The 27,114-nt window shown below is 37.8% G+C and overlaps 2 protein-coding genes and 1 pseudogene across 2 annotated transcripts in view; 1 reads left to right on the top strand and 2 right to left on the bottom strand.

Annotated features, from left to right (window-relative positions):
• The window catches only part of LOC129573504 (GTP-binding protein Di-Ras2), a 12,941-nt gene extending 7,941 nt beyond the window's left edge, over positions 1-5,000 (bottom strand). The window contains exon 1 of the mRNA XM_055454026.1: positions 4,056-5,000. The gene's annotated coding sequence lies outside the window, so the exon portion shown is untranslated. The remainder of the gene's footprint in view (positions 1-4,055) is intronic.
• Positions 870-1,815, bottom strand: LOC129573563 (sorbitol dehydrogenase-like; annotated as a pseudogene).
• On the top strand, positions 2,193-8,579 carry LOC129573562 (3-oxoacyl-[acyl-carrier-protein] reductase FabG-like). Its single transcript, XM_055454208.1, has 4 exons — positions 2,193-2,215; positions 2,290-2,637; positions 2,723-2,939; positions 8,490-8,579. Exons 1-4 carry the CDS (start codon positions 2,193-2,195, stop codon positions 8,577-8,579), a joined length of 678 nt encoding a protein of 225 aa, XP_055310183.1.
• The last annotated feature ends 18,535 nt before the right edge of the window (positions 8,580-27,114 follow it).

The following is a 27,114-nucleotide window of genomic DNA, read 5'->3' as shown; positions in this document are numbered from 1 at the left end:
CTACTAATAGTTCCAGATATAGCAATATACAAAATGAGAGCTCTGGCTGTGGCACTACCCGAACCGAAGGGTTGTAACAGTGATATGATCGGCACATGAGCACCATCTCTACTGATTGCCATTATTGCAATGTAAATGAATAGAATGTCTGTTTCTCCTTCTTCTTCTTCTTTTTCTCAACATCAATTGCATACGACTTATGGTAACTCTCCGTAATCATTAAAGGTGGCGCTACTTATGCGCATCAATTGACTTTTGCATTAGCTCTTATGTACTGTGCGTGCCTTTTGACCCGAACAGCAACAGCACAACCACCGATTTCTTACTATCATCCTGCAAACGCCCTAATGGACAGTGACTATGAGTTTATATGCATTAGGGTGGCTCAAATGCCATAACCGGTTCAAAATTCGTGGCTCCCAACCTTGGATCCGAAATTTCACATCTCTGTTTTATTTATTTTTGGTCATTAATTGGTACATTGCGTACAAACAGTAAAGTACTTAAGCAGAAAGTGATAAGAAACGAAATCAGAGAACATTCTGTCATTTTGATGGATGTATTTACACGGCAATATCACTCGGTTACATTGCTACCAATATTTACGTTGATATTTATACTTTCAAGCCGATGCTTACATAACAAAGCTAATCAAAGCTATTTTTGGTTTTGTTTACAAATGATAAATAAAACAGAAAATCGAATTAAAACACTTTACTGACCTAGACCATGAATGTGATTGCTCTTATCAATCTTATTCTAGTAAATGAATGTCAATAATCACTGAACAATTTCATATTAATTTTTATTGACGTTTTCAAACAGATAATCTGTTTAAAATTTAAAATCTTCTGGTTTTGAATAATTTTCTAAAATGGCACCGGATTGTTCTTATTGCATGCTTTGCAATGGATCATTACTTTGATGGCACCATCACGATTATATCTAGCTGTATCAAAGGCTTCTTTCGTTTGTGATATGTTGAAATGATGTGTTATCAATTTCTTGATCGGCACTTTATCACTTGCCGCTATTGCCAGAGAAGCTGAATACTCATTAGCGTATCTGAAGATGCCACGAATGTCAATTTCGCGTGTAAGTCTTGTTATCAACGGAATTTTAACTTCGGATGGACCCAAACCCACGATGACCGCAACACCACCGGGCCTCGTAGCTAGAATGGCTAAACGATTTATTGCTTCGGAACCTCTGCAATCGATTGTAACATCGGGAGGTGTGCCCACTGCCCATTGTCTCATGGATCTTTTTCACTAATTCGCCCTCATTCTGATCCTTGGTAACGGCCAACTTTGGTATGTTGCACCCAATTCTTTGGCCAATTTCAATCGATCAGTCATAATATCGGTGATAAAAACATCGTCAGCGCCCATCGATTTTGTAGCTGCTAGGACGGCTAAACCAATTGGATTCGCGCCAATGATTTACATGCGTGTACCAAGACCAACTCCACCCCGATAACATGCACGGACACCGCAAGTGAGTGGTTCGAGTAAAGCACCTTCTTCCATGGTCACGTGATCCGGTAATTTATGGCAAAAATTGGCTAAATGCACACAATACCGCGTTAGATTTTCATCGCTTTGCTTATGGAAAAATACACAGAGAAAGTTGAACTTGTGCTATCATCACGTAATAAGTGTTGTGTTGCCAGTTATTGACATCAAATGATGGACAACCAATCCAATCGGTGTACTGATAATAATTTGTTTTGTCGTTAGCTAATTATTTGTCGTCTTCAGCATATGACACATTAACCATAAATGTTCTAGCGTTTTGGAGATACAGTTCACGCATCGTTGTTTACGCAAATAACACAAAAATCGAATCGATCAAAGTATCTGAGCACGTGACATCAACAATTTATTTGGCTTCTTTTTTCCACATTTGTCACTAGAGAGAAGCTGATAAACTCGAATTTTGCATTGTATTTTTGGCGGTATTTGTTACTATTCCGCCTAGTGATCAATTCAGTTTTACCATCAAAAGGCATTATCATGATAATTACTTGTTTGCGCGCTCGTCGTGCAAAAGCTCCGATAATAAAGCAAAGATAAGTAATAGTGACATTCGATGGCAGAGGATTGTATGTATAAATAACATTGACCAAATTAACTGGATTTAGTTTATTCTTAGCATTGATAGCGAGCAGTTAGTTTTTGAGTTAAAAAGAAATGGGTTTCGAAAGTAAAATTGTGTTAGTAGCGGTATTGGTGCTGCTGCTGCAATTCATCTGGCTAAATTGGGTGCAAAAGTCTCAATTTTCGGTAGAAATGCAAAAGGACTGGAAGATGTGACGAAACAAATTAAAAGTGTTGGCGGTTCAACTCCATTGCAAGTTGTGGCTTATGTGACAAAAGATGCCAAACGTATCGTCGATGAAACAATTAAACAATTCGGAAAATTTGATGTGCTATTGAATAATGCTGGCAATTCGAATCACGATAAAATTCAAGACCTAAAAATGGAAGATTTTGATCGTGTATTCAATACAAATGTCCGATCTGTTGTCATCCTGACCCAACTGTGTGTACCACATCTTGAAGAAAACGAAGGGAAATATTGTGAATATTTCCAGCATCGCCGGATTGAAACCAATTTCCACACTAACTGCATACAGTACAGCAAAGGCAGCCGTTGAACAATTCACAAAATGTTGTGCACTTAATTTAGCCGAACAACGGATTCGTTTAAATTTCATCAGTCCAGCGGTGATTCGAACACCAATCTTTGGTAATGTTGGAATGAACGAAGAAACAGCGAATAAATTGTTTGAACAAGTCAAAAAAGCCTATCCAGTTGGACGAGTCGGTGAGGTGTCCAACACCAGTGAAGCTATCGCATTTTTAGCTGATAACGAAGGGACATCATTCTTAACCGGCATCTTCCTTTCCGTCGACGGTGGTAGCATGGTTGCTGGAGTTGAATACACTCAGGATTAATTCTGGTCACATTCGATTTTGAATTAAATAGATTTAATCGAGAAAAAAAGTCGAAAAGTTTTCCATAAGAAAGAAGATACTTGGATGAAAAGTTCAATGTGTATCTTTTAAATCTTTTTTCGTGTTTTTACAGCTGAAGTATTTCGAGCTCAGTGTGTTTTTCAACAAACTAACAATCCTTTAGAATGTTGAAGTGTGCCGATTGGTCTAAATTCGTGTGATATACGGAAAAAAATTGACAAAAATAAAATATTCGATAAAAATCAACTATTTTTTTTTTGTGTACTAGAAATATAAACTCTCCAATATTTGAGTATTTTCCATCAAATAAGCTCAAAGTAGATAAATGCTACCTTCGGAGTATATTACTATTCCGTAAACATTCAAATCAGATATTTTCCGGGTGAATGGTTTTCACCATGAAAAAAATGTCGGAAAATGGCTTGAATTTCCTTTTTTCAGCACAAATCTTCGGATCCATCAGTTGGGAGCTGCAAATTCTGAAACTTTTAGCATTTGGGCCACCCTAATAAGCATCAGCAGTCAATATACAGATACAATTATCTCCACATCTCCATGTGCTTTTGTGCACGAAGCAGTTGAGCGTGTGAGAGAGTGAGTGAGAGTAAGCGAGAGAATGTGAGTCAACACATGCTGCATGGCGTCAATCCATGGCTCGATGTTGCCAATTCCCTTCGTGTGCTCTTTTGCTGCACTCTCTCCCTCTCATTCTCGGAACGTCTCACGTTCTTCTCTCGCTCTCTCACTCTCAGTCTCGGCGAATTATTGTTGCGATTCAGATCCGAAAAAATTATCACCATAAACATAAACCTAAACCTAAATTTTCAACGCAAATTCATTGCCCTGATTATTTCCGATCTGATTATCACATTATGTAACGATGATTTTAACTGCATCATATTGTCATAATATGACTCTAATATAAATCTATTTGATGAACGTGAACTACATCAGCATCATAATGCAGTTCGCATATACACACACATACATAAACATACAGACACACACACACATACAGCCACATGACACACGTAAACACACAACAAATTGTGCCAAATATAGGAGGATACATACACACGGAGCATCAAACGCTGTAATCGTGCTCGCTCTTCAAAGGGAAGTTTCATCAGCTTTTTCGGATGTTTGCTTTGATTGGATTCGCTCTTTTTGTTGCCTTTTTCGCTCTCTCTCTCTCTCTCTCTCTCTCTCTCTCTCTTACGCTTCTTGCCCTTTTCCTGTCCCTTTTTTGGTTGGTTTTTTGTTGTTGTTGCTGCTGTTGTTGCGTGTTTTTCGATCTTTTTCGTTTTAATTTTATTTTATTCAATGCAACAACTCTCTTGAATTCAATCAAACTTTAATTATATTTCGATTGAATCAAATCGAATTCGATAAATACATTTTATATATCCGAAATAAATTCACTGCAGAATCACACATCAATTGATAAGAGTATCACGTAACACGCGTCATTTCAAAAGCTATCTGGTAATTTTGATTAAAAAATTAACACTAAAAAACGTTGTTCATGATTGATTAAATTTTGCGATTGGACCAACAGCGACAAACAAATCGAGAAAAAAAACAACAACGACAAAACAAATTCATTATTGAAAGAAAAAAAAACACGACCACACACACTACCACCACCACCGATGCGTTAAGCGACTAAACGTTTTTAAAGCGTTTCAATCGCCATCACTTTGCTAAATTGTTCATGTTGCTGTGTTGTGCTTTTTTTTTTCAGTACTTTTCACTGCTTCTATTTTTTTTGCTTCTGTGGTTAGTTGGTTGGTTTTGGGGGAGCCTCTATCTTTTCGCTGTTATGTCGTGGTCGATTTGCGAGAGTGCAAACTTTATTTACATGCTGCCGATAATAATTATAATAGTAACAATAACAACAACTATATTAATATACACATTGCACACACTAAGGTAAAAATATACTACACTTTGGGAAAGTATTGCCTCAGTGATACCACAGTCTGTTTTATTGCGAATGAACTGTGTATTGTAAGTCATCGTTTGTTTCACCCTATCGGGAGAGAAGGAATTTTTTACGCTTCCATAAACAGTCGCACACACCACGCGCTTTGTTGTTCGCATTGCTGCTTGATTTTGTTGTTGTTGTCGTTGTGACGCTAAGGCACTGCTGAGTTCATAAGAGTGTTGTCGAGTAAAAGAGAACGATGTATGGTGCGCGGCATGATGGATCATTTCGGTTTGCTCTTTCATCTACAAGGGGAGCTAAAGCATAAGCATATTTCCCCTCTTGCATACGCACGCACACCGACACACAAGTAGCACATAATAGAAATGAAGCAAAAGCAAACTCTGTCGACTTGGCGAATGAAAAAAGCACAAGAGCAAGCAGCGTACCACTGACGGCTGACAACAACAATGACGACAAAAGAGACGGTCATATGCGGGGAGCAAGAAAAAGCGAGAGGAAAGAATAAGAAGAAGAAGTTATTAGTGATACTGCGCCTGTAAATTGTGCAACCCCTCCTGATTTTCCGCTTTAGTTTCCTTTTGAACGATTCAATTTACTCTGAAAATAGAAAATTTATTGGAAAAAGCTAAGGCTTGTTTCCTTTTTACGTTTAAACATACGTTGCTTATTATTTTTCTCCCTCTGTGTTTGTTCTGGCTGCCTTTTGTTTCGTCTTTGGCTAGGTTTTCATTTTTTTTCGATCGCTCTCGATGTGTGTGTGCGTGTGTTGTCGATTTTTCGTCATGAAAATTCCTCGAGTCATCATTTTAAATATACAAAACGGTCAATAGACACACTACTCAGAAGTAGCAGCCGCATCGCAGCGCAGCACAACGGTAACAGTGATGGCAACAATAATCCCAATTGATTCCGGGTAGCGACCAGTAGTACGATGAGGCGAAACAGGGGAAAAAGAAAATGAATAGAGATAGAGAGTGGGCACAAGATGTAGAAAGGAAATGAAAGAAAAAAAAATAGTCGATGAATATTTTCCACAGAAAATTAATTCAATTTTGGAACTTTTGACGGGAAAAAGAAGTGAACAGGCAGGCACACAGTGCGTTTACGGGCCTCCATTTGAAATGTGTTGGTTCGTTCGTTCGTTGGACAGCACACACACAACTTTTCGAAACTTCTATGAAAGTCTTTGTTTCTGAAACTTCGGCACAAAAATTCCACTAACTTTGCATATTGATGGGAAAACTCATTTCTTTAAGTGCGTACACCAATGTAGAGGTCGCTTCATAAATGTTGCCCTTTTTGTCACGTAATGAAATAGCAATATAAAAAGATGTTTCTCTCTCTCTCTCTCTCTCTCTCTCCCTCTCTTGTGTGTTTGTTCTCGCTAGCATTAGGATGGATTTTTTTATGAGCTTTATTGAAATTTTTGATACATGAAATGGACTTGAGTTGAGTTTTGCGACTCATCACTTTGATTTGTGGTTTGGGCCGATGCGTTGGACGGATGACTGCTGCTACTGCTTTTCGTAATTTGCAATTCGCATTGTATATCAATACATGCTCTGTTGGCTCGCATATTTTCAAACTAAAATGGACCTTTTTCGCCATGACTACGCAAACGGGAGCAGAGGATGGGGTGGTCTTTTTACACAGGTTTGCATCTCAGCAATGCCTATTGTGCATTTTCTGTGTGTGGTATATATAGCACACACAGACACACACACTCATTCCCTACTCCTGCTCTGCTCATCTCAGTATGTATGTACTAACGCTCTTTCAACTAAATGATCTAAATAATGAACAGCAGAAAATGCTTTCGAAAGCCATCAAAAGCACTAGAGCGACATTTGATGTGCGTTTTAGTCGGCATTCCTTTTTCAATAACGAAGAGAACGAAACAGAAAATAGAAAGAACAAGAAAAAATATATATGCTCATACATGAGCACACGAACAATACTTGCAAGCAGCACTATTCTAATATGATGGAACTGAGAGAAGAAGAAGAAGAAAAAAAAATTGTTTGCTCGAGAGCATCCCTAAATTGCACTTTGCCGAGGAATCGTTTGCAATAAAGAAAAGTGCAACAACATTCACGGAAAGAAAGAGAGCAAGATAGATATAGCGAAGGATAGAAAGGGTGATAGAGTGTTCAATGATTTTGCAGAAAGCTTTTGGCCGTAAATGTGCGTCTAGTGGCTCAATTAGCTAGGCACGCCCGATGAATTTGAATTCAGACGAATAGTGGCGCCTATTCCAAGAATATATACTCGTACAATCAGCCAAATCATACAATTCATGAACAACTATTTTCAATTTGACTCCGGTTACAGTGGTTATCGTCAATCACATTTGTAATTGCGGGGTTGAGACCACTTTCGGAAAAGTCTCAGGTGAAATATTTATAGTTGGATTTTTTTTTCCACCGTAATTGGTTCGAATTGGAGTCTCAAACCAAAAAACCCTTGTGTCGTTGCGTGTCACGCATATCATACACACATAAACAGTCACACGCGCACCAAACTACAATTATTCCATCCGATGAAAACCACCGAAATTCCCGAAGCTATCGTTTTAAGTGTGACTACTATTCAAAATTGAATAGATAGACGGACAACGAACACGTCAGCTAGAACTGAGCACACGATGAAAACATATTAGATAGAGCACAACGTACGCACAATGCTCAAAAAGCGATGGCAATGAATTTCTTTTGTCTTCTTAATGTACTCGGCCATACGCCGTATGTGTGTGCTACTGCTATTCGCGTTTCGTGTTTTGTATCACAGTTGCCGTCTTTGAGTTTGACAAGAGTCAAAGTATCAACATGTTGCTATCCATCATCATTCAAAATGTTAGGCTTTTCACAAACATATAGTTCTCAATGCGTGGGAAATCCATTGGAGCGTTTTTGTTTACCAGAAGACGAAGTAGAAGACAAAGACGACGAAAAAAGACCGTGAACGGCAGCAGGCAGGCAGGCAGGCAAGCAGGCATAGAGTCAGTGGAAGAAAAGAGCGTGCCAAGTTGAAAGTATCAACTCGATGGATTAGGCAAATAAATTTCATCGAAATTTTTGGCGTTGTAAATGAGAAGTAATTTCAAAATAGATGTGCTAACCACAGGCATTTTATTCGCTGAAAATTCTATTAAGCGATTGTTGATTACAACACAAATTTGCGTCGATTGCAACCGAGCAACAAATCTTCCTCGCTTGCCTGAGCCTGAGAACCGTTCGCGGTGTAAACGTGCGAGAAGGCAAATAAGCGGGCGAGCGAGCGCGCATCGTGCGTCCAATGCTATTTGCTACCGGTGTCAGAATCAGTTTATAATGCAAAGTAAACGAGATCATAATAGTCAAAAATTGAAAACTAATTTCGAAATTATGTAATTGTCAGCACCAAAGCAATCGCATGCAGATGAACGAACAAAACGAATTTACATAAATTAACACACAAACGAGAATGCTGCCATCATAATTTCAGAAGGAAACCAAGCACACTCTGTGGTGTGTTCGTGTTTCCTTTCGTTTCGTTCACGCCAATGCCACCGATCACAGAGACGGCGAATGCTTAAAATAATAATGGTGAGCGCTTTCACTATTCACTCTCTGTCTCTCCCTCCCTCTCTTCCTCACACAATTCTCTAACTATCAAACGCATTCCGAATAATGCGTGAAAAGCGATTTAAATTATCGGTTAAACGATTACGTGTGCATTGATACGCCTGAAATAAAATATCTAATGGAACCGAATTATAAGTTCTCTCTCTCTCTCTCTCTCTCTTTCTCTCTCTCTTCGTTTCTCTATATCTCGGATGTGTGTGTGTGTGCGTACTGATTATAGGGTGTTATACTGGGTTTGGGTGTACACTTACTCATAAATGCCTTGCAGTGTTCAATTAGCTATTTCACGTGATTAGTTTTATATGGCATTCGATCGAGTAAAAGCTCCCCTCTGCGTGCTTATTCGCTTACTATAGCTCACTCGTTCCATTTTCAGCCGCCATTATCAAGTGAACGAGCGAGTTTCGAATTTCAACTCCATCCCTTTACCTATTGTATTCAAATTAACAGCTCGGAATGAGGACGATTCCTCGATATATAGAGAGCACGAGAAATTTGCGTGACGCTGTTATTACTTTTTTTTCACTCTGCTCTTCGTGTAGATATATATATGGGTGTCTTTTTTTATATCGCTCTCTCCCGATAATTTAATCTCAATCGGAAGTCTCTATTATTTGAGCCATTCAATATTCGCACTTGAAGCTCTCTCAAATGGGAATAGGGAAATCAGCACGTGATATGCGATGCTTTTTCGAATAATACCCTTATATAATCATCTTAACGTGGAGATAATCAACAATAATTAAACGTTATCTGCTACGAATTTCGAAAACTATTGATTCGTTCGTATTTAGAATATACAGTAGGGTACGGTATTGGATTGGCTGGTTTGTATAATATTTATGCCTTTGCCATGCGGTTGGTAGCTGTAAAAAATTGTACGCAAAATAGAATTTTTCAGAAGCTTTTGCTGTTTTAAGCAAATGGAAGCAGCAAGAGCGCAATTGTTTTTGTCGTATATCGTCGTCGCACATCGCATTTTCGCATTTTCGCATTTTCTTTTTCTTCTTTGTTTAATTGCTATAATTTTCCTGGGAAAAGTTTGCACGCCATGTGTCAAAGTTCGTGCTCTACCATGTAATTTGATGTATACACAGTTCGATTTTGTGAGGCCACCCGTTTTTGACGTTACCAAAAAAGTTTCAGTGGAATGCTTTGATGGCGGATTGTGTTCATGTCGTTTTCAGTTAACCACTCACTTTTCGCTTATACACAAACGTATATAAATATATACCAGCTCCGGCTTCTGAGCGTACAAAACACGCGTATACCACTCCGAAAATGTAACGGGTATAAAATGCGCTTTAGTTCTAAATTGACTAGCCACAAATATGCAACTTTACAGAAGAAAGGTGCGTGTATTTCAAAACAAGGAACAAAAACATACAAACACACACAAGTGTGTCTCAGATACAGTTCCATTAATATGGATTCGAGATGCTGAGAATATTCATAAATTTTGGGCAATATTTTGAATTTCTCAAGCAAAACACATTTTAGTTAATTCGTTTTCATTTCAGCTTCATTTATCAGCCGACAGCACAAACTTCTCCTAACTTGATTCATCCATCGTCGTGTTTTGATACAGTAAAATATGCCGTAGCCAACACACGCCAGAGAGTATGAGAGAAAAGTGTGTGTATACAATATTGCTTTTGAGCCAAGTGGCGGCAATCGATTTCATGGCTTAGGCTCATTGAATGATAGAATCGTTACAATTTAGAAGAAGGATATCCGCCAATATTCGAGTCAGTGAAGTGTACCTCTTGTATACATCCACGCTTCACGTGCTTATGCACATTACGAATGTTGTTGCTTTTTTTTCTCTTCAGCGTGTGCTGCTGCTTCGTCAGAATGGTATAAGTCCAAAGGTATGTTGGCATCCAATTTTTATGGCTTAAAATCATTGTAATAGACTTAACTCAATCGAATGTAATTAATGCCGTGCAACCCAATTAAATAATACATGGCTTGTTGTTTTTCGTCATTCTTTTTTCTCGTTCTTCATTTGACTCGTTGAGATGCTCAACGGTCAAAAGGAATTGTTACACCGAACCAAGCAATTTGATCGCATGACGTTACACCAGCCACATACACACACAAAATGCCTGTTTAGGCACTTATGCGTTTAATTCTACCGTTTCGCAATTGGTCTGAAGTGTTCTCTTCCTCTCTCTCTCTCTCTCTCTCTCTCTCTCTCTCTCTCTCTCTCTCACTCTCACTCTCTCTTCATATAGTTGAACAAGTTGATTGTTTCGATTTTTCACGGGCAATCAATTTGGCAATTTGCTTCGTGAATGGAATGGAACAGTGTTACTGCTTTCAGCTTAAAAAGAAACAGAAGCAGCAGAAGAGAAAAAAATCGCTGAGCCCACCAAGAACATACACACCCACACAAAAGAGGTACAACAACAACAACAACACAACAACAAGTGACACACAAAATGAGCGCAAGACATGCGAAAATCGCAGATCTGCGATTATTAATAATAATAACAATTCCACATCTCTCTTTCTCACGATGAGCATTTACAAAAGATGATTGGCAAAAGACAAAACACTTTCATCTGCCATTGTTTCACACATACCACTCACTCTCACTCTCACGGAATTGCAACAATCGCCTCAATAGTGCTCACGTTCGACACATTTTTTACATGCCGCATAACGATTGAAAAGGAATGTCGAGCCAAGCGATTCAATGAGAACAATGGATTTTCACGCGTATGTAATTGTCTATCGAAACGAGCTGTTGCTTTGTTTTTTCTCTCTCTCTCTCTCTCTCTCTCTCTCTCTCTCTCTCTCTTTCTTACTCTTCCTGGTGCGCTCTCGATGATGACAAACCCAACGTGATGACAAACCCAACGAGCACATACAGCCCATATCTCGTTTTCAATAGAATGCACAGAGAGCAAATGAACGAAGGAAAGAGGGAGCAAGCAGATAACGAATGTGAGCTGATGCTAAAAACAGAGATTTAGCGAATCATTGAAATTTTCGCCAATGTGATTTGAAACTATAATGTGTGTGTTGAATGTGATAAAACTTTTGCCATGCGTTCGCTGAATCCAATGTTTCGCGGTGCTTAATCTTCCTTGTGTACTTCTTATTCTGGCCAATGTCGGGCCACCCAACAATCTTTTAGTCTTTCCAATTGCTCGTAGATTTGTATGCGAATGTAGTTAAGTGGGTGTGTGTGTGTAGTGCTCTTTCGAAAAGACAATCAACAAGAACATGTGTGCCGTGAAAACGGATAACAAAGCTTAATGGCTATGAAAAACTTCGAATCAGCTATTAACCAAATTTCGGACAAGTGGCGTCGTCATGGTAATTTGGCCATTTGTATTTTGAAAAAAAGAAGAAGAAGGAGAAAAGAAAAAAAAAGATAAAAGATAGAATGAAATAAGTGTTTATTTTCTTAAGCCATAAGAAGGAAGATGTGTGTACCGCCAACACCGTATAGACATAAAGGAACATTTACGCAAGTTTTCGCTCACTTGTTCCTTCCATAGTCCATGTAGCATAACGGAGGCTGCTTTTGCGTCGTATCATACACAATTTTTTTTCTTTCGTTCTTCGCTTCTTCATCCCTGTGCTTTTCAAAACGGTAATTTCGATTGTGTTTCAGTGGAGCACAACATCATAGTCTTCGTGGAAATCCATTGAACGAAACAAGTGAGAGCACGAATGTTTTTTGGCTCTCACACGAAAGATACTCTCGCTCGGTCGGTCGGTCGGTCGGTCGCTCGCTCGCACTCTACCTCTCTCCACCAAAAATGAAACATGAAATTTCGACACCGCTGTTCTTCATATACACAGCATGACAGTGGAGACGTTCATTTCTTTTTTTATCCAAGGTGTGTTAAATTGCCATTTTTCACAGTTTTTTTTTTGCTATTTAGGAAATTTTTCCACTAGTTATACCCTTGATTCTGCAAAAATGCCAGACAATTTGATGGCACAGAGGACAATTTACTCCTCTTCTATATTTTTTTGTGTGTCTCTCTCGCTTGCTGAAATTTAATTAACACTTGGCCTCTGTTTCATTTATTTTTGTCTTATCCGCTGCTTATGGAGTCAAAATTGATTCCGTTGCGTGTAACCAGGCGAACATGATGCCATTCATATTTGACATCCTCAGTAACAAACAAAACAACACAAAGAAAGGCAGTCAATGACAGATAGCTGAGGATATATGCTAAGCATAGAAACTCAGTAAGCTGAGATTAGGACATTTTGACTTTATGACGTGTGATCCATATAAATGCATGATGAAATGCACGAAATTGTATGTGTGCCATCATAAATTTGTATGGACTACACGTCATAAAGTCAAAATGTCCCAATCTCAGGTTGCTGAGTTTCTATGCTTAGCATATATCCACAGCTATCTATCATTGACTGAAGAAAGGTGACAATTTATTCAGTGTTTTCTTTTTTGCTTTCATTTCAATTTGAATGTGAATTTTTCCAAATAGAGAACAGATTTTTAACAGTTGATTAGGCAGTTGATACGAAACATTTTGGTTGCAATGTCAAAACCCAAAATCGAGAGTTTCGGTTTTGACTGTTTCGCCACAGCTTAATTTTTTTTTTTCATTTTGTAAGCTTAAATAATAAGCTTCCAATCTCTTTGTTCATCGAGCCTATTCACTCCTCAATATGCATGGCTGTTTTCGCATATGTTTTGCATGATTTAACATTTTTATTTATATTTGTTCATTGCGTACTGTATTAATAAATTGACGATGATGTCGAACATAATTCAGACGGCAGACGGATTCTTAACAGGCAAAAAGAAGCATGCGTTCTGAATGCGAACGAGTGTGAGTGGAATCGGCTTAAGTTCGAAGGATAAGTGTTAAAAATAAGCCTAATCACAAAGGTCAAAAGAATATTGAGTAATTGGCAAGGTCGTCGTGCACATCGTCTATCACATAGAATCAAAAGAAGACGCAAATTTGTTTTTGCCATGAGAAGGAAAAAAAAAATCCACATATATGAAATCAAGTGATTCTGTGAAGAAAGCTTTTGAGTATGCTCAAAATTACGTGGTACTTAAGCGCCATATTGCGTGGCGCCATTTCATATTGAAACAACTCTTACGTAAAACCAAGTGAAATTCTCTTTGACACACGAGTAAAGTGAATGTGAAGCGCTTTTCGACTTTTAGCGGAACGAGGAAGATGCAATAGCATGCGAGAGCGCTCGGCCGAGAGTTCTTTCAAGAAGCAGCACCGAAAGACGGAGAGAAAGAGAGAAAGGGAGAGAGAGAGAGTGAGTTGTTTAGAGAGAAAGAGGCAGCAGCTAATTGAAAATATCCAACCTTTATTTAATTTTCATTTTTTGGGTCATATGAAACCCCGTGACATCTTTTGCATTGTATTCAATATTCATCATGAATATCACTCGACAAATATTAATCAGGTGTCGCTTTCTCATAATCAGAACGCCTCCAATTAACACGCGGGTTAAAACACGCATCAAGGCTGGATTTGGATATGTCGCGACATTTGAGGTGGCGAAACTTTCGGCTTAAAAAACAATTTGCTTCGATATATTCCACGAGAATTTCATATACGTGCGTGTCTGTATGGAAAGAGGCATTAAGGCTGCTGTTGCTGGCTGGCTGGCTGGCTGCATGTGAGAATGAGAAGAGAGATTTCAAAAGAACGAATAATCCAATTTGTTTATCGGGAGCTCACATGCGACACTCGTTGGCTCATTGTGTTTGAGACAAGGTATTTTCCGAATGGCAAAATAGAACAAAGCAACATTGCTTTTTTTCTCTCGTCCGATACTATTCAATGGAAGCAATGTTTACGTTGAAATTATAAAGCGTGACATCTCGATTTTCGTCGTGATTTTTTTTTTCCGCGTCGTTCTTGTTGCTTTTATTTCAAATGTTTTTGGAACGCTTGAGAATTTAGAGTCAATTTGACTGGTGCTCAACTGAATAAAATAAACAGGGGAAAAAATGCCGAAATTTCAAATCAAATTGAATAAAAAAAAATTGACAAAGACTCAAAAAGAGAAGAAGAAAAAAAATTCCGCTGTGTGCTAAAATGAATCAACACCAAAAGACCACTTGAAATCCTAACCAAAATGAAGATCTAAATACAATACCAAAACAATTTGAGAGGACTTAAAGCAATTGCCAGTGACTGCCAGTTCCCTCGAAAAATCGAAATCTATAGGCCGCTTTGTGAAATATCGTGCCCGGATTTATTTTATCCACCGTCAATCACTGCATTATCGAGTATATATATTTTGGTAAAACGTCTACAAAGCTTATTGCAATAAAATTGAAAAATAATGAAGAGATTTTGAACTCTTTTATGCGATGTGTTGTGCTCCATTTTTTATGCGTGTTTGGCACACACACACACACACTAGATATCTATATGTACTACATACACATAAAATTTATTTCCTACAGGATGAGTAAATCGATATGGAAATAATCATGACCATTATAGCAATTCGTCACCTGTGCTCACGACGATGATGACAACAACGAAAATCGCGTATGTACCATAATTACAGGAAGTGTTGTGTTTTTTTTCGCGCGCTTTTTTCTATCCTAGAATCTAGCGCCCTCACTTCCCTCCACCCCATACACGGTAGTAACCAGCGTGCCATCAACAGTATGTATCCATGGCAACCCCATTGCCATTTGCCAATCGATTTCGCACATTTTATTATGTCGTTATCAATTATTGCATGATTCAATGTTATAAAGCACGAGAATTGTATTCATAGAGCTGTGAAAACAATAAAATATACGCCTACAATTCGCCGTTGTGCTTGTGCTCGCTCTCATATTTTCGGAGCAACAACGTAGCACGTATAAATGTGTATAAATTCTTTTCTCTTTGTTTTTTTCTTCTCATCTTGTTCCAGTGGCGCGTTGTGCGCAGTTTTCCGAAACTGCACATTTATTTCCACTAAAGTCACATGTGCCATCCTCAGGGCAAAAGAAAAGTATGCCTTTTATTTACTGTATAAGTTGTTCATTTTATCCAGCAAACTCTCCTCCTTTGGCAATGTAGCGCATTTGTACAGCCGATAACAGAGACGAACACTCATCCGTTTCGGTTGCTTTCTCTCACTCTCATTGTTTTTTTTCCATCATCATCATCTTCTTCTTTTTCTATTTCGTTTCGTTAGTTTCGAATAACTTAAATCGATATGAATGTGCCAGAGAGTTCGAAGGGAACTTACTTGGCACATTCGTTCATTTACTGCAACTTAGTTCGCTTCAGTATTTTTGCGGGCATTTCTCACAGAATTCGGAATATTTTCATATGGTTGTGAATGCTGTGAAAGAAGCACACACACATACATACACACATACATAGACGCTCCATGCGACATCCGACTTGTAAATTCTTGTATCGTCCAAAAATTAGACGCATCCATTTAAAGATTTAATGAGTTTACGCATACAATGGCCCCCGGTTTTATTCAGTAATTTTCAGTAAAACAATTCACGAAACTCATTCAAGCGCCAAGTGCATTGGAATGCTTGTATCGCCGTCGTCATTGTCGTCGTCGTCGTCGTCGTCGTCATCGTAGTCTTTGTCGGCAGTCTCTCTCTGTATCTGTACTACGTTTAGTTCTGAAATTGTCGTACCGAAATGTTTTTCTTCGGTGAAGCGTACAAAGCAACAAAGTACTGCATTAAATGTTTTAACCTTAATGCATAGCCAAAAATGTTGTTTGGGGTGGAGACCGGGATGAGAATGGCAAACGTTTGACCCGCACATAAATAATTGCATTGAGAACAAAGACATCAGTGGTAGAACATTGTATATGTTCATGGTGTGGTATCTGTTATACATGTTGCATTCCTCCTTTGAATGCCTTCAAATGCGGTTTCACATACTGTAAAATTAGGGAATACGAAGAGCCAGTGTGTCTCGCGTTTCATCGAAATAACTGTTGCTTATTAGCAGCTGTTACTGTTTGACTTTTTTGTGTCTTCCTTTTGCCTGCTCTCTCTCAATCTCTCTCTCTCTCTCTCTCTCTCTCTCTCTCTCTCTCTCTCTATCTCTGCGTGTGTTCCGATCGAGGTTTTTGTGGGGTAGAGTAAATTTGCTGTGGTGGCGTGTAGTGTTGACATGGAAATACTGTAAAACACGGAAATATTTCGCGAATGAATGAGTTTAATACCAACTGGCGCACAAATGACGGGATATAGTATCGACCGCGTTTTTTTGTTCAGCAAACGATAAACAGAATAACGGAAGAGAAGAGTAGAAGGAACAACCAGATTTTACGAACAAAAACATTAAAATTGGTGGGAAAAAACTAGGAAAGCAGAGTGTTTTAATATTCCGTTGTAGACGAAAACATCACATTTGTGTGATGTAAACGATGCGATGAATAAATGATTTTACGGATTTTTGAACTTGACTGCATGTTCGCTGGATGCGTCATCACTGTGATTATGGCATTGCAAACGATCACATTGGAATTATTCAATTGGCACAATCAAAAGTAGTATATGTAATTATACTCTATCTCTCTCTCTCTCTCTCTCTCTCTCTCCCTACGTAATAACTGGTATTCATTTAATCAATACAGCAATTAACTTTAAAACTTAAAATCGTTCGATCGACTTGTTATGAATAGTAGATGGAGAATGGGAAAGTGAGTGGATCTTTTTTTCAACTTATCAACTTAAGCACTATCAAATGACATTGAACTCACTCTGGTGGGTGTTGTCTGCCACGAAATTATAACTTGCATCGCGTGGTGTGTGTGTATCATGCGTGGTGGATGGAGTTATGTGATGTGGATCTAGCCTCAAGGTTGTCGACAACATAGAAAAATAACACCAGAGAGTCGACCACGATTCCGAACGAGGGGAAAATCATTGAAAATTAATAGCGCATAGCAAAGCGATTGTCGATTGGTTGATAACAGTAAACATATTGTATTATTGTTTGTGTTAGTTGCTATTATTCATAAAATCCTCGGTATTTTTCGTTGTTAATTACTTTTCCTTTTAACAGTTCTGTACATGGTACAAAGTATTAACACTGATTGGAAGCTGATGGAAATGAATAAAGAAACAATGCCATTGAATAGAAAAGTGTGATAGAGCTGAAATGATGTTGCTTCCCCTTGAAATTGAAACTATTAGATTACAAACAGCGTAAGGCCAACAAAATGAAGCTTGACAGTAAATATTTGCGTTTTACGTGGGACGAACTGTCGCTGTCATTAAATATTACACGGTAGTGTTTATGAATTTGAGTCGCAGCTGATTTTAAATCCTGACAACACAACGTAGATTTTCAAATAAAATACGTGTGCGTGTATGTGAAGCTAATGTTTTGTATTTGAAGGCAGCAATTTTGAAATTCAAGCAACTGGTTTCTTGTAATGCGTGCGTCTAATAAAAAAATTCGACACCTCGTCGAGATCATGTGGTGGTGTTGCCATCACCACACAGGCAAATTGTTTCCCTTATAATTTCGCACCCTACCGCCCATTCCTTCTTCCAACTCACCCCATCTCGAACTAATAAGCTGTCAAGAGTTATCGAGCTTGCGTGTAGTGTGCGTGTGTGTGTGTGTGTGTGTGCGAGTGAGTGTGCTTTACTACAACGAATATGATGGTTGAGCCGTCAAAACAAAAAGTTTTTGTGAAAAGTTTGCTTTGACAGTTCGAAGCAACCAAAGGCACAAACTTTTTACAAAAACTTTTACTAAAAACTTGAACAATTGTATTCGAGTGGCCGATACCACAGAAGAAAACAATACATACACACACAAAATGCGTAACCCAGTCAAATATTTCGCTTTCTCTTTCATTCTTTCTTAATACGTTCCCAATGAGAAAACACATTACAGACGAAATACGTGTTTTACCGTTGCTATTCTTAAATGCCGTACATGGCATCCAACCACCTTTGGTTCACTCTCATACATATGTTAAATGACACACAAACACTGCGGATTTCCAAGTTTAATGAAATCGGGCCCGTCTCTTCGTTCAGCTCAAAAGAAACACAATTTCAAAAGAAAGATAAATGCTCAATCTATTCGAGATAAAGAGGGAACCATTGCTGTGTGTCATTTGGACACGGTGTAGAATGAATGTATGTGCGTATGCCACTTGCTGCTCCCACTCCTGTCGTTGCTGCTATTTTTTCCTCTACTGTTTGATGTTGTTATTTAACTTCTTAAAACTTATTCTTCTGACTTCTTAAACTTGTTTTGGCGCTCGCATGTCATACAAAAACATAAAGTCTACCGTCCTAATAAATCAAATCACGCACCGTTGAAACGCATTTATCCGAATCGATACTACTATCGATTCACACAGACAATCATGCTGCTCAATGTCAATTTGATGTAGCAACCGTGGTTTATATTATTTTTTTTTTCATTCGCTTTCGCTTTCATATGACAATTCTTTGTCGATTTTGTCAAGAGAGGCAGAGGGAGACAAACCTACAAAATCAGATACTAAAAAGTCAGATGGCAAAAAAAGAGAAATGAAAATGAACCCGAAAAAAAAACATACTCGTTAATTGATTTCAACATTGTTCACAGACAGAGCGATATAACAAACGAGTATACTTGTGTAAGAATGATAGGAAAAAATACGCGTGTAGTCCATGGATATGGGGAAAAAGCGGATAAATTGTACTCGATGGGTACTTTTCGATACAGCCGAGCAAAAATGAAAGAGTGTGCATGAGAGTGAGGAAGAGTAACAAAACAAGACCGCAGAGCTTCGCTTCGCTCCGCTCTGCGTTCTTGAGTTTTTAGTTACTTAATCTATTTTGTTGTTTCACAACAAACTATTTTTTGGCGCACTACATGAAATGTATTTCATCAAAGTAACTTTGAAGTAATATATTTATTTGCAAAATGAATTACAAGATCTTGGTTTTATTTCTTTTTTGAAATATACTGCCCTTGGTTATTAAATAAAAAATATGAGCATTGAATCTAAAATCACTTTAATTCTGTACAAGACACAGAAAATATTATACGAAAAATTAATGTAATTTTTAAACAACATTTGATAATAAAAATTTGATTGGCGCTTTGAGATATTATGCACTTATTTGTCGTTACTGCCACTGTTTTAAATTAAATAAAAAATATGAGCATAAAATTCAAATTCACCATAATTTGTTTCAACACTCAAAAAGTCAAATCTAGACGAAAAAAAAGCAGATTAGTAGCTCTACATTTCATGTAGTGCTAAAAAAGGACACAATAATAAGCGTGTACTTGTCCTTTTTGCCCACAGCAGACGTCGAAAAAGGGAGCTTTCTCGAAATGTCGATTTTCCAAGCCATTTTTCTCACATTTCATGTGTTCGAAAAAGGAATCGCCTGAAAAATGTAGTCATCCGAGTTTGGACATTGCTTCACCAGGCCACTATTAAACGCGCGACCGCTTTTTCTTTTTCTTCTTCTTCTTCTTCTTCCCTCGGCCGGGGTACGAAAACAAAGCAAATTTTATTCAACGCACTTCAAAGTACCGCAACGTTAGATTTATGCATCTTAGCGGACGGAATTTAAGATATTCCGTCTTTTGTTGCTATTATAGCGGGCTTGAAAGAGGATGAGGAGGTAGTGGACGGAGCGGTCGCAAGAGGATGGGAGAGAAGGGAGAAATAAGTGTGCCATTGGTCAATGAAGCTTGTAACAATTTATGTCGATTGCAAGATGGATTCTATGGCTGCGAATGAATAAAAGCAAACCTGCCATTGAGAAAGCGTATTGATAAAATGACCATACAAAAAAAAAAATCAAAGATGGCCAAAGCAAAAGAAAAGAATCATATATATTATATTGTGTACACAGTTGATTCGGCCATAGGGAATCGAACGCACAAATATTGAAGTGCCAAACATCAGCAGAGAAACGATACCATCAGAAATTATTATATGGTATAATCGATCAGATTAAATGGAAACCACCCACTCTCTCTCTCTCTCTCTCTCTCTCTCTCTCTCTCTCGAATCCAAAGCGTCTTGCATGCGCCCGCACAATTATTTTCTGTTTATTCAAAAATATTTGTGCACATTAGCCAATAGCTGCGGCGTTGTGTCATCACAAAGAGAATATGACATTAATATAACATCTAACACCAAACTGCAATAGTTATTTGTTATGCGAACACTCAAACGGCTATTGTTGATGTACGGACTAATTCAGTAATCCACAGACATGCAATGGCTACTGGATGACAAATCTACAACACACTCAAGTGCGTGTATTTGCGCGCACATTAACAGTGGCCGTTTGAGCGTTCGCATAACAAATAACTCATTGCAGTTTACTTTTGAGATAATTTCGCCCAAAAGTAGTTGAAACCGCTATATTCAGTCTAGGTAATATTACTCACTAAAATACAACTGCTGGAAAGAGTTCTAGGTGGAGTTAAATGTTCACACCTAATCTTATGTATTGAAACTCCATATACATGCTCGGAGTATGTGTGTCATTGACAACGAATTATCGAACGAAATCTCGGTCGCGTTCCAACCGAAATTCCAAATAATTATTTATGAATTATTCAAATATGTACAAACCAAGAGCAGAGATCACTTGGCGATATATATATACATTACACGAGCAACAAGTTGATTTAAGATATGGTCAATCTAAACTAATAAATAAAAAACAACCACCACCGACATCAATTAAGTGAATATGAAAAATAATAGATACATGAGTGGTTCCAGAGACGTCTTTCAAGTGATACTTCAGATGAATTCTATCATAACATTTCTTTGGCCACTTTGCACAAGCGCATAAATTCAGCTCTTTAGCTATTTCTGAACAGAGTGTTTTTTTCACTTGAATTTCGTCCAATTTTTTGCTTCTTTGTCGTCGTCATCGCCTCACAACGATGAAAAAACGTTAATGATAGAAAGGAGAGAGAAAGAAAGAAAGAGAGAGAGGCTTAGAGTGAAAGAGGTTGAGAGAGAGAGAGAGAGAGAGCGGAAGAGATAAAGAAGGGAAGCTCGCTTCACTGTTTAATCAATTACGGCAGATCATTTGAGAGCTCTCAAAGATGCATCCGAATATCCAAAGGCATTTCGTATTTGCAAGGAAATTTATAAACCGTATATTGATGTCGTTTCTGTTCGAATTCTGCTTGCTCGATTTCCTACATTTCGTCTTATAAATCACATGGCTATATTCTCTTCTTCTCCCTACCGTCTAGGTAGGTTTTGATATTTTGGAGCAGGAATGTGAAGTTAAATCCCCGATGTTATAAATATGGTTGAGTCTATACATTGATATTTCAATTGGACCAACTCATTAAAACGTTCTAAATATAGATTTTCAGCTATATTTCATTTTGATCTTTGATTACATACAGTCTATCCATTTCATCATAAAATCGACACTCTGAAAGTAAGAGTGGCACTTATGGGAGAAACACACATGGGAAAAAAACTGCGCGGAAAAAAGAAACAAATAAAATTGTGAGCCAAATTGGCACATCTCCAACGTAAATCAATTGATAGAACTCAATAAAAAAAAACTACGCTACAAATATACCGCGTGTATTCCCTACGCACGCTACGTTTATACCATTTTAACGCTTACGCTTATTTTATACATAGTTTAATACAGAGTCGAAGGTATATTTAAGGCATATTTTTAGCGAATACGCTAAGTCAAAGTATTCTATCCGTATGCTTTGCATACGATTCACGCTAAAAATATGCCTTAAATATACCTTCGACTCTGTATTAAACTATGTATAAAATAAGCGTAAGCGTGAAAATGGTATAAACGTAGCGTGCGCAGGGAATACACGCGGTCTATTTGTAGCGTAGTCTTTTTATTGAGAAGAACAAAAAGACAACAAAATCATTGAATATTTCGAGCAACTTGTTTCAATCGTGTGTGGCTTGACTTGAAAACAATTAACTTTACGGCGATACAGCTTCTCTGCATAACTCTGTACAAACATCAACCGATGGTCACTGAAGTTTCACAGCACTTGCTCTAACAACATGAACCAAAAGTACGAAAATCATAGCATTTCGATAAATGCATTGAGTAAACAATGTTTACTAAACATTTCAAAACATCAATGCGTATTGGCTAGTGCGTGGTTATAGCTCACACACAAACGGCTATTGTCGCTATAAAGTTGATTGTGTTCTAGTCCAAGCCACACACGATTGAAACAAGTTACTCGAAATGTTCAATTATTCAATGAGTTGGTTTAGAGTCGGTATTGAGTACAAAAGACTCACATTTAAAATGTATTCTGGCAATTTCTCTATGATCTTAAAATAAAGTTGAACTCAGAACAAAGAACACCCTCTCCCAAAATATTCTAAATGAGAATTTCTCATAAGTTTGACTCTTACTTTCAGGGTGTCAATTGTATATTGTGTTCGGTTCGGCAAAAAAGAACGAGCAAAAAAAAAATTGCATGTTTAGATGTGTGCAGCTTAGAATGCGAGTACTAGAGCGGTGTTACCCTGCTAAGTATATATTTTAACATTTTGCGTTGTTTCAATTGATTGCCCGTATCGCATGATCTGGGAATCGGTTGTGGAGAAAATTCTGTTCGTTGGTTTCCTTAGTGAAGAGTCGCGCGCGTTTTATATGTCGTACTATCGGTGTGTGTGTGTGTGTGTGTCTCTTATTTTTTTATCTTTCCTTCTTTTTCTTCTTCCTTTTCTTCCTTCACACAGTTGAAATCTCAAATTTCCACCTTAAGAAATAGACGACGCGAGTGACAACAAAGTTTTTTTTCTTCCCGGGTTTTTTTTTGTCCGCTCATCTCGGCATTCAATACCGTTTGGTTGGTGCCGTTGGCGCTTTCATTAGAAAAAGGATATTTATCGGCAAACAGAATAAAGAAAAACGGAAACATGACGCTGATTCTCTATGTAAAAGTACTCTATGCAATTGCCAACACTTTTCGCACAGTTGCGTAGCGGATGTTCTATGAGTCGTGAACGAAACGAACGATTGTCGACGCTTCCTTTGAAACTATTTTTTCAAGCGAGCGCGACATACACACACACACACACACGCACACACATACACACACACACACAAGCGGAAGTTCGTCAAAGAAAATTTTCTCAATCGAACAGCAAACGAACACGAAACACTCTTTTGCATTTAAAAACAAACCAATTGACATATGTTTGTTCTCTTTTGACGAATATATCAAATTGTTTTTCCATTGCTACATGCATAACACTTTGTGTCTCATTTCATCCCTAAACAGTAATATAATGCAAATGCTAAATTGAGGGAATTTCTCTCTCTCTCTTTCGCTTTCGTTTTCTCCTTTCCCATCATTTCTGTTTCTCTGTCGTTCTTTTTTTTTTTGTTCGCATCTAATTTTTTTTTTTGTTTCACCCAGATGAATAATACCACATGGCATTTTCGATTCTGTATTTGCTTGACTCAGGTGGTTCTTAGTGTTTTGTGGGCTTATGTCTTCTATTCAAAATAAGCATAGAAGTTATCACTCAAGTTTTCGAGGAAGATGGTCTCTAAGGGCTTTGTTCAGAAAACAGTCACTTTGTAATTGAAGTATTTTATCTCACAAATCGTTCCCTATTCGGTTAGTATAGAAGATAGTTTAACAAAAAAGAAAAAAAAAACGGGAGAGAAAGAGAGTGAGTCCCATAAAATCTTTCTGTGGGACCAGTTAACTGCAATTTAAATTCATTTTTTTCTTTTTTCTTGATGGTGTGGTTGTGGCGAGTTGCCACTTTCATTTGAAGATAGAGGTAAATGGTAGAACACCGAAAATATCCTCTAACATCCGCAACACAACGCAAAGCGTCATACTTGATTTACCAGACACAATTCAGACACAATTGCTACAGTCGAACGACCACCACATTCACACAACAAACCACATACATCCCCATCCACCGTTCAAACTGTATTACATGAAAAATTCCGTGCTGCAACTTCCTCCGTTGAATTTTCAACAAGTTGGGCAAAAGTGAGCGCAAAATTTCACACGCTCTTCCACCTCTGAGCCAGTGGTTTTTTGATCTTTTTTTGAAAAACCCAACATTTTATTTGAAATTTATAGCGCGCGCAACGCCAGAACAGAAGTTTATCAATTACATCAGGTTTGGTAGAGTGAAAGTGGTTTTCACACATGAACAAGTTAATTTAATCGTCATGTACTGGAGAGAGAGCGAGAGAGAGAGAGAGAGAGAGAGAGAGCGAGAGAGAAAGAGAATGAGTGAAAAGTTTTGGATATTTCCACTGAATTTCAATAGCATGTCATTTTAATTTCCTTTTCCGAGCACTTCACTCATTTACATGGTCTTTAAAACATGTATTATTGGTTTTGTTGTTGATGTACTCCTCTGTGTTGTGTTGTTGTTATGTTGTATTGTAACCCATTCTCACTTCTTTTTAATAAAACAGCGTTGATTACCGCACAATGGAATGGTTGTTAGTATAAAAAAATTTGGAAAAGGTTTTTTGTCAGTCCAACCATATCAATTGCATGGGAAAATACGAAGAGAGCATACGAGCATTCCTTTTTCGAAACAAATGTCATGTTTTATTCATATTTTCCATATTTTCCATACGGTAAAGGAAGAGAGGGAAAAATGGGGTATATTAAGATTTTTCTTCTCTTTTCCAAAATAAATTGCATAAGGTTACAGAACATTTAACATGATTAAAAATTCATTTTGAAATAAATCAATTATACCATTGGAAAAATGGGGAATCATAACAAACCGTCCACACTTTTCGCCCCCTCAAGCCATTTGCTCTCGCTGCTCCAACAAATTTCACATAATTTCTTGCACAACGAAGGAACAAACACACGCAACACCTGGCATACACTAGAAAAATCCTGCCTGATTGCATAAATTTGTGCGCCGTTGTTTTTTGTGTATGTGCGTGTGTGCGTGTGTGTGCTTGTGTGTGTGGCGAAGTGAGCCGCGCATGTATTGGCATATAAAGGTGAGAAATGATTTCACGACTTCTTCGTATTGTAAAGTCGATGTAAGCATATTTTAACGCACATGTTTTCTCTTTCTCTGACTTGAAAACGATCGAAAACGGGAATATTGGGTTTCACACACAGTGCGAGTGAGTGAGTGAGTGAGTTTGTAATGTGTTGATACATGCAAATGAGGATAATACAAGGTAAAATGGTGTAAGAACATAAGTTATTCTCGGTTTGGTTCATCTCTTTTCTGGTTTTGTGAACTTTCTATGTCATGCCGTGTGTTTTGCGCGCGTTGCTTTGCTCCAAACGTTTTCAAACACAAATCTTAATCCATTTTACACATTTTCACTCACTTTCTCTCTCTCTCTCTCTCTCTCTCTCTCTCTCTCTCTCTCCCGTTTCTCTCTCATTCTCTCTGTCAGACTCGATGGGAGCCCGCATTAGACGCGGACGCACACATCCTCATGGGTGTAAGTCATCATAACATTTATATGGCATTTCAAGGCTTCAGCACTTCACATTCAATTTCATTTCAATAAGAATTTTATATGAATGTGTTGCGATTTTTGACTATAAAATCGTCGTAGAAAACTTTCCCAAAACGAATGAAAAGTAAAAAGACAAACTAAAAAGGACTCTCTCTGTATGTGTTTCATGTTTGTTTTTTATTTCTCTCTCTCTCTCTCTCTCTCTCTCTCTCTCTCTCTCTCTCTCTCACTCTTTCTCTTTCTCTGTATCCAATACTTCTCTCCAGTGTATTTTGGTTTGTCATTCTCGAATTTGGAGTGCATTTTAATCAAATTTGATTTAAGAACTTAGTGTTTGTGTCGGTGACAGCAGAATAAAATAGCTCATATATATATTGACATGAAGGGTGTGCGCCTTCTCGGTCGGAAAGTTCATAAAAGCGTTATAAAAGTTCAATGAAAACTTTCGATACATGCTCTCGAATGTCAAGCCTTTGAATTTTCATGCCCCAAGAGTGCTGAGTTTATTCATTTGAAAGTTCTTTTTTTATGTGAATAGTTCCGTGCTCCGACCATTTCCACCATCACCAAGCAGCACAAGCACACCAAAATAAGCTGCTTTCACTTCATTAAAGAAATCCGCTTTGCAAATTATCACAAAACACTTGAAAAAAAAAAAACAATCTGGTAGTAAACTTTGCATGAAAAATCAAAGTGACACATTCATTTTCGATGTTATGTTTGATTTCCACACACACAGCCACGGAGAGAGAGAGAAAGAGAGCTAAATAAAGTTGAATTCGAAAGCGGCGAATGTAAAAACAACTAACGGTCTAATTAAATCGGAAGAACTATTACAAAAGTCAGAAAATAGAATTAGCAATTGTCCCAATCTAATTAGGCAAGTTTGTGAATTAAACATTAACTTTATTGCCATCGAAAAGTTGTGCGCTAAGTTTGTAGTCAATGTTTCAAGCGAAATATCCCAAGGTTGACTGTTCTGCTTGACGAAGCCATAAAATATACAAAACGTCTGAACGTGATTTTTTCTTTCTTTCTCGCTCTGCCTCGTTTCTTTTTCACTTTTTCTTTCGGCTTTTGTTGTTGTTGTTGTTTTTTTTTTTTCTCGCTTCTTTGGTG

The sequence above is a fragment of the Sitodiplosis mosellana genome, unplaced genomic scaffold (genome assembly GCF_009176505.1).
Source record: "Sitodiplosis mosellana isolate CC-2019 unplaced genomic scaffold, AAFC_SMos_1.0 Smas_scaffold_6099, whole genome shotgun sequence".
NCBI classification, from domain to species: domain Eukaryota; kingdom Metazoa; phylum Arthropoda; class Insecta; order Diptera; family Cecidomyiidae; genus Sitodiplosis; species Sitodiplosis mosellana.
The sequence above is the reverse complement of the archived record's forward strand: the minus strand, read 5'-3'. Positions and strand labels throughout refer to the sequence as shown.